The sequence below is a fragment of the Setaria italica genome, chromosome VIII, assembly GCF_000263155.2.
Source record: "Setaria italica strain Yugu1 chromosome VIII, Setaria_italica_v2.0, whole genome shotgun sequence".
Lineage (NCBI taxonomy): Eukaryota > Viridiplantae > Streptophyta > Magnoliopsida > Poales > Poaceae > Setaria > Setaria italica.
The window spans coordinates 17,361,580-17,369,890 of NC_028457.1; the positions used below are offsets into that span (position 1 = coordinate 17,361,580).

Sequence of the window (8,311 nt, forward strand, 5' to 3'; positions counted from 1 at the left end):
ACCGCTGCCAAGATCCCGCGCCCTTCGGCCTGCTCCATCACCGTCCATCCGCCTCCCTCGCTGGCCGCCGTCGTCCTCGTCGCCCATCGCCCCGGCCATCGTCGTCCTACCGCCCGACCGCCTCGCCCACGCCCGGACCGCCTCCTCCTCCATCTCCCCAGCCTGCCTCCGATCCTCCTCTGTCGCGCCCCCTCAACCTCGTCGCCATCGGCCGCCTCCATTGCGGGTGTCGTCGCCGCCTCCGTCAACACCAGATTCTCTATCACCGCCGCACCGTCATCCGTCGCGTCACCTCGTCGCCGCCTCTGTCGTGTGCGCCGCCTCCGTCCCTCGTCGCCGCCACCTCATCGATCAGCTAGGCACCGTGCGAGAGGTCCGCCGGCACTGGCGCCGGGAACGAACGGCTCTTGCTGACGCAAGCCCACCGGCTTGCGTCAGCAAGGGCCTTTTGTTATTTTTTAGTTAGAAAATGAATAGATATTAGTAGATTAGTTAGAAAATCAATAGATATTTGTAGATTAGTTAGAAAATCAGTAGAAAATCAGTTGATAAATTTTGTAGAAATTCATTCAAATTCGTAGGAATTAGTAGTAATTTGCTAGAAATTCCAATAAATATGTAGAAATTAGTAGAAATTTGGTAGAAATTCTTACAAAGTACTACTAATTTGTTGAAATTTGTATAAACATTCCGAACTTTGTGGGATTCATGTTTTTGTAAAATTATTAGCCATTAGTAGAAATTCCAATAAATTATGTAGAAATTAGTAGAAATTTGTAAAAATTCTTACAAAGTACTACTAATTTGTTGAAATTTAGATAAACATCTTGGACTTTGTGGGATTCATGTTATTGTATGATTTCATGTATATACCCTTACGTACATGTAACTAAGGTGATTTCATGTACGTTTCATTTCGTGTGAGGTTCCTATTTCATGTTCCAGTTCTATGATTCATGACTGTCATGTATGATTCCATGTATATACCCTTACATACATGTAACTAAAGCGATTTCATGTACGTTTCATTTCGTGTGAGGTTCCTATTTCATGTTCCAGTTCTATGATTCATGACAGTCATGTATGATTCCATGTATGTTTCAATCAGTAGTTGAAATGGCAGATGATGAGACCGCAAGGTATCTCATGGAGCAGATTATTGCTGGTGATGGTAGTGGCGACAACCTTCCAATATCGTACACCGATGAAGAGGGCACCCAGGCGGACATGTTCCTCAACATGTCCGGCGATGGGAATGAAGAGCCTAAGCCCCAGCAACACCTTGCCATGGCGGAAGGTTCCGGCGAGGTATATATAATTTCTATTGTTTGACGCCACCGTTTATACTACGTACTAATTAATGAATCTTGAACTATTAGCCTTCTGGATTGACGAAAGGGCAGAAGACACGAGGTCGTACAAAGATGATGGAAGGGAGGCTTGTCATCACGGAAGTGACAGAAGAGGGCAGGCCAGTTCCTCCCAAAAAAGTAGCAAAGAAGTCCGTGAGTCAGATCGGGGCAATCGTAAGGGACAACGTGCCTATCAGCATCAGAGAATGGAAGGGCAAAAGCACTAATCCGTACGGGCTCCCGAAGACACAAAAGAATATGTTGTGGGAAGATGTCAAGAGACATTTCACATTTCCCGAAGAATATATTGAAAAGGATGTGAAAGCATGGACGCTGATGACAATGGCTACACAATTCCAGACATTCAAGAAGATGCTGGATGCCAACTACATTAAGAAGGGCCGAATTCTAGATTTCAATGTGTTGCCAAAGTTGAGGGAGCACTGGGAGCCATTTGTTGAATATAAGAGGAGTGAAGATGGTGTGAGAAAGATCCAGACCAACACTACAAATTCTGGTCATAAGGGGTACCATCATCATCTAGGGCGAGGTGGTTATGGCACACCAATTCCCAAATGGAAGAAGATGGAACAAGATCTAATCGAACGGGGAATCGTATCTGCAACTATTGAATGGCCCGAACGATCGAAAAATTGGTATTACGCTCATGGAGGCTCCCTGAGCCAAGAGGATGGGATGTTGATATTCAATGAGACAATACGTGAGAAGGCCGAACAACTTATGAAAGACATTGAAGATTCTAAGGCTGGGAGGTTGAAGGTGGACCGAGAGAATGATGAGCTCATATTGGCCCTCGGTAATCTCGAGCACCCAGGACGTTGCCGAGGGTTCGGGGTCATTCCGTGGAAGGTTGCTTTCTGAGGCGACAGCGCATCGTATACAAGCCACAAGTGAAGAAAGGAATAGATCGAGGAGAGCTGGCGGCAGATGCTAGAATCCAAAGTGCAGGCACAAGAAGAAAGAATGTTGGAGGAAATCAATCGTCGAGTGGCCCACGTAGTTGCGGAGTTCGCCCAATCTAGAGCATTGCCGAATCCAAACTACGCCAGCCCTTCTCAATGCCTCTTGAGCAGTTGTGCTTCTACAGGGGTCCCCGATGCGCAGACGCCCAGGTTACCGGTGGAGGAGCAACAGTTCCCCCTGGATGCCATCACGCAATGCACCTCATGTGAGTTGCATGCACCAGTCGGGAACCTCACTATTATGGTATACTTATACATAATATTTATGCAATCTTCTCAAATGATCCACGCCTCGAGATCGGAGTTTAATAACTTCTTTACTTCTGCTATATGTACAGGTGGCGTACGGGAGTGCGTTACCTATCCTGGCAGGTCAGAGCAGCCATGGCATGGAGATTCCACCTGGCTACGCTAGCGTCCTCGTAGAGCAGGTTGTTGATAGCCAATATGAAGGCCTAGAGGTCGACCCTCCCGGGAGGCGATGGGGATAGGTCACTGGCAGATGCGCTTCATGGGATCATTCTATGGCACAAACGCTACATCATCATTCCCGGCACGGAGCCATCTCCTCAGAGCTCAAGACCGCTCCCCGTAGATCCCCAGCATCGACCTTCTCCTCATAGCTTGAGACCATCATCTCCTGCACAACCTGCTCCAGGACCGTCGCTTCCTGATCTATCAAGGTCTCCATCTCCACCACATCCTGGTGGTGGGAGCGACGACGACAATAACAACACCCCTCCCCAATCATCGTTGCCGGGACTAAGAGAAACCCCGATGAAGGAACCTATAGCACCACTAAAGAAGTCACGAGCACCGCTTCCCAAGCAAAGACAAAGAAAGAAGAAAACAAAGGAGGCTGAAGTGACTCGTAAGGAACGCTGGGAGGCAATGAGTCATGCAGAACAGTGGGCAGAAATCCAAGCAGAGGCTAGTGCGTGGTTCAAGAAACAAGCCAAAGAAAAAAAGCAAGGGAGATGGAGCCACCGCCAGTAAATCGAAGAGATTTAAACTTTTTTATCAGGATGGAAGAAGGAGCCAAGAAAAGGATACCACTACTATCAAACTACGAACGGGCTTTAGTAAAGGCTGATAAGAGGGACAAAAGGAAAGGAAAGTCATCTTCCAATGGTGCTGTCCCTGACCTCGGGCATTTATCAAAAAAAGATGCTCAAAGGGTAGCAACAATGCCCTTGGATCAACAAGCACAAGTATTGAAATTCATGCAAGAAACAGGTATGGGACTTGACGAATGTTTAGGGCAAGTTGAGCCGCCAGCTGCATCGATCCTTGAGCCGAGATGGACTTTTGGGCTAGGCAAATCTCTAGTAAGGCCTGAGTTGGTACGGAAGCTATCAACAAAGATGTACGAATTCCATGAATGGTACATGAAGGTGTCCGCCGACTCGAGGGAGATGTTGGGCCTTAAGGTAAAACCGATAGATTTTTACGGCGAAGGCAAAAAAGTTCTATGGTTAGACTTCAAGGATATAGTTGAAGTGTACCATCATGATGCCCTGGACGTCTCTCTGATCAACGCTTGGGTTCTATCTACATGTAAATTTTGCCTCATATCATTATTTTTTTTGCGTTCTCCACCGTACTAACTTCGTCTTCCATTTTATGTAGCATGCTAATTCAGACATGCCGACGAGAGGCGTATCTACATATTGGCTTCATCGATCCATCCGTAGTTAACCAAAAACAGATACAATTATCGTTGGAAAAAACCTTGGTGGAAGTATATAATTTCCTAGACAAACAAAAATTCAAGGATTTCATACTACTTCCATACAACTTCAAGTAAGTGTGTGTATACCGTCTACTTTCATTATCTATTTCCTTACCTGATTAATTAGTTACCTCTAATATGCATGAACATTTTACGTACGCAGCTTCCACTGGATCATCATTTATGCAAAAGTTTGTTTCCTAAATTTTATCCCTGTTACACTATATCATTCATTATTCTAATCCGCAGTGCATGGAAACAATAAGGACACACAAAGGTCCATTCAAAGAAAGACTTACATGGAACACAGACTTCCCAGTACGTATGAAGTCTGCACATTTAGTACATTGTATAACACGAATATTGCATAACTTATTTTTTTTCCGCACTGAAGTGCTTAAGACAGGAACCCATGAATTATCTATGTGGCTACTACATCTGTGAGCACATGCACAGTTTTATGGGACCCAAGGGACTAAAGATGACGCCGCACAACTTTAATGTACTTAAAATAAAATTATTACTAGTTAATTATTTTCTAGCTCCTTATATTTAATTGTTCGTGTAACATTCACAAATTTCCAAATTATAGATGTTAAATATTCAACAAGGACTCTTGAAGAAAGAAACAGTAGCGGCAATATGTGAAGGTCTCATTGGATTCCTAATGGACGAGGTGGTAAATCCACAAGGAGAATTTTATTATGATGGACGATAAATAGATGCTCCGAGCAACACCTCGACGGGAAGATTGTAGTTATATAGTTTGATTTGTATATATAATACGCGCTAAGATCGATTTGTATATATAGTTGATTTCATTATACTAGTTGATTATGTATATGAATTGTGTATATATATAGTAATTGTATAATTACAAATTTCATTCGTTTAAATACTAGTTGATTTCATTATAAAAAAAGTTTCAACTACTAAAGGTTAACAAAAGGGCCGCGGTACTACGTACATGATGCATGAAAATTTCAGGCGTCATGCAGGGCGCCATATAGTTCCGGTTGGGAAAGCCAACCGGGACTAAAGGGGAACCCTTTACTCTTTGTTGGGAAACCCAACCACGAGTAAAGGCCCCTTTACTCCCGGCTGCTTTTACCGACTGGGAGTAAAGGGCCTGTCCCGCGCCTGGCATGGCAGGCCCTTTAGTCCCGGTTGGTGAAAGCAGCAAGGAGTAAAAGGTGACTTTTACTCTCAGTTGAAGGATCCGGGACTAAAGATTCCCCTTTTGTCCCTGTTGGTTTATCCCGGATGGATTTTCAGGAGATAATGCACCCTACCAACCGGGACTAAAGGTCAGTTCTCTACTAGTGATAATATGTGTAGGTGAAGCAGGCATTGTTAAATGATGCATACGGTGCAGTTGAACATTAATTACAAAGTTTTGCATACCTCGACGCTGGTTTTACTCGGATCCACATCTATATAAAGGAAGGTAATATCTCCTGCTCTGTCCATCCATCAGGCCATCACAAAGGAAAATCAGCAGTGTCAGTGCATCATGGAGCTCACCAATAGCACGGACCAGGGGTTGCTTGATGCGCAGCTCGTGCTCTGGCACAACACCTTCGCCTTCATGAAGTCCATGGCGCTCAAGTCCGCCGTAGACCTCAGGATTGCTGATGCCATCGACCTCCATGGCGGTGCCGCCACCCTTCCCCAGATATTCACCAAGGTCGATCTCCACCCGTCCAAGGTTCCCAGCCTGCGTCGCCTCATGCGCGTCCTAACAACCACCAACATCTTCAGCATCCAGCACCCGTTGGCTGATGGCGGCGAGCCCGTCTACACACTTACTTCAGTGTCCCGCCTTCTCCTTGGATCGCAGACTCCTTTGACAGCCATGGTGCTCAATCCCATCATAGTCTCCCCCTTCTTTGAGCTCGGTAAATGGTTCCAGCACGAGCTGCCGGACCCATGCATCTTCAAGCAGACGCACGGCCGGCCCATCTGGGAGATGACCAGACATGATGCAACCTTTGATGCACTCGTCAACGATGGGTTGGCCTCAGACAGCCAATTCATCGTGGACATCGCCATCAAGCAGCGCGCAGAGCTCTTCCAGGGAATAAGCTCACTCGTCGACGTCGGCGGAGGGATCGGTGCAGCGGCCCAAGCCATCTCAAAGGCGTTCCCGCATGTGAAATGCAGTGTGCTGGATCTTGGCCACGTCATTGCCAAGACTCCAACTGACACGGGCGTGCAATTTGTCACTGGCGACATGTTTAAGAGCATTCCACCAGCAAATGCTGTACTGTTGAAGGTACTCTTCTAGTTCTATTATTCAGTCTCCAGGAAAATTTTCTCCTGATTATATTCTTGTGTCATTCAGTGTCCAGCTTATCCCGCACTCTATACCGAGTGTAACTATTAACAAACGAACTTGGTTGTGCAATTTTCTTATGTGTGAATTTGAAAATTTGTGTTCAATCTTCTCTTGACGTTCACAGTATCAAATAGTCAGAAACCAATCAACCAAGGCCAAATTCAGTTACAGCAACCATGAAAGTTCACGTAATATAATACAGATAGCTAGGTTCCATTCTTCGGATCAATTGTGTTCCTAACGAGCTCATTTTTGCTTTGACGTCATATACTCCTTGTCTATTAATTACTAAGCTAGCTACTATTAACACAAAATGAACAAAGCTAGCTACTCTTAAGCACCGCACAAGCATAGTTCTTACTAACTCTCACCTTTAGTGGAGAACACAGGAACATATATATTTTAGCTGTCTTTTTATTTTTCAGAAAGACACATATTTACTGAGCCATGGAACTTTGTATTATTTAATTTGACCGGTAATTTGTTGAAATTTTCATGGTTGGCGATATAAATATTACAAAGCATATTATACTCATCTTTACCAATACATTCAGAAATGTGTAAAAAACATGAAGTCGTAATTAGTTTGGTGACCACGAAGAGTCAAACGAAACTAAAAGTTAAGAACATAGGGAGTATATATATACACAGTTTCTGTGGTACAAATTAAGCACAATGGTCAGGATATACTCCCCCTGTCCCATATTACTATTGTTTTAGCTTTTCTAGATACATAGACTTTGCTATGCATCTAGATATATGCTATGTCTAGATACGTAGCAAAAACTACGTACCTAGAAAAGCCAAATGAATAGTAATTTAGGATGGAGGGAGTATTTAATTTATTCAGTAGAAGAATAATACAGCCGATAGCAAATAGTATCAAAGGCGAAACACTGTCCACTTTTGAATGGCATGTTTGCTATGTTTCAGTCGGTTTTGCATGATTGGGACCATGATGACTGTGTAAAGATACTGAAGAACTGCAAAAAGGCTATACCTCCAAGAGAAGCCGGTGGAAAGGTGATAATAATAAACATGGTGATTGGAGCAGGACCATTAGATTTGAAGCACAAAGAGATGCAGGCCATGTTTGATATCTATATCATGTTTATCGGTGGCATGGAACGAGATGAGCAAGAGTGGAAGAAGATTTTCTCAGAAGCTGGGTTCAGCGACTACAAAATAATACCGGTCTTGGGTGTTCGATCAATAATCGAGGTATATCCATAATATTTTTATGAAACGACGGTGTATACCAGCATGGAGCTTGTGGCGTGGACATGTAATCCAAATAAAGTAGCCTCACTTTGGTGTTTATCTATATTGTGCTTTGTATGATTTAGATGTATTCTAAGGTGTATATCATAAACATGTGGAAGCCTTCTACTGGATCAAGTGTTATGTTGTGTTCCCCTAAATGATTGAATGAATACACTGCTGGAAAAAGCACCTTCAATACTGGTTCCTAACCCCCGTTTAGTACCGGTTGTGCAACCGGCACAACCGGTCTTGCTACTTTGGTACTAAAGGGGGGTTTTAATATCGGGTCGAATAACGGGTACTAAAGGGGTAATAAAAAAATAAAAAAAAACCGCCAATCGCCGAAGCCGCAACCCGTGGCCGTTCGCCGTGCCCTCCTGCTAGAGCTCCGCTACTCCTTGCCCTGCCACTGCTCCTTGCTCGGCAATGCTTGCCGGTGCTCCGCTGCCGCGCCCTCCCGCCAAAGCTCCACCGCTCCTTGCCCCGCCGCCGCTCCTCGCCACATGTAAGAGGGGAGAGGCTAGTGTAGGGGGGAGAAGAGGGGCCGCGATGGGAGGCGAAGTGGGGTGATCGATCTGTGTGGGGGAGAGAGGGCATTCGGTGGGGAGAAGAAGAGAGAGAGGCATGGGTGAGAGGTTGGATG

General features: G+C 44.9%; 1 protein-coding gene across 1 annotated transcript; it reads left to right on the forward strand.

The window, feature by feature from the left end:
- The first annotated feature begins 5,518 nt into the window (after positions 1 to 5,518).
- LOC101766453 (O-methyltransferase ZRP4) lies at positions 5,519 to 7,809 on the forward strand. Its single transcript, XM_004979138.2, has 2 exons — positions 5,519 to 6,342; positions 7,339 to 7,809. The coding sequence occupies exons 1-2, from the start codon at positions 5,581 to 5,583 to the stop codon at positions 7,636 to 7,638; spliced, it is 1,062 nt and encodes a 353-aa protein (XP_004979195.1). The 5' UTR covers positions 5,519 to 5,580; the 3' UTR covers positions 7,639 to 7,809.
- Positions 7,810 to 8,311: the final 502 nt, after the last annotated feature.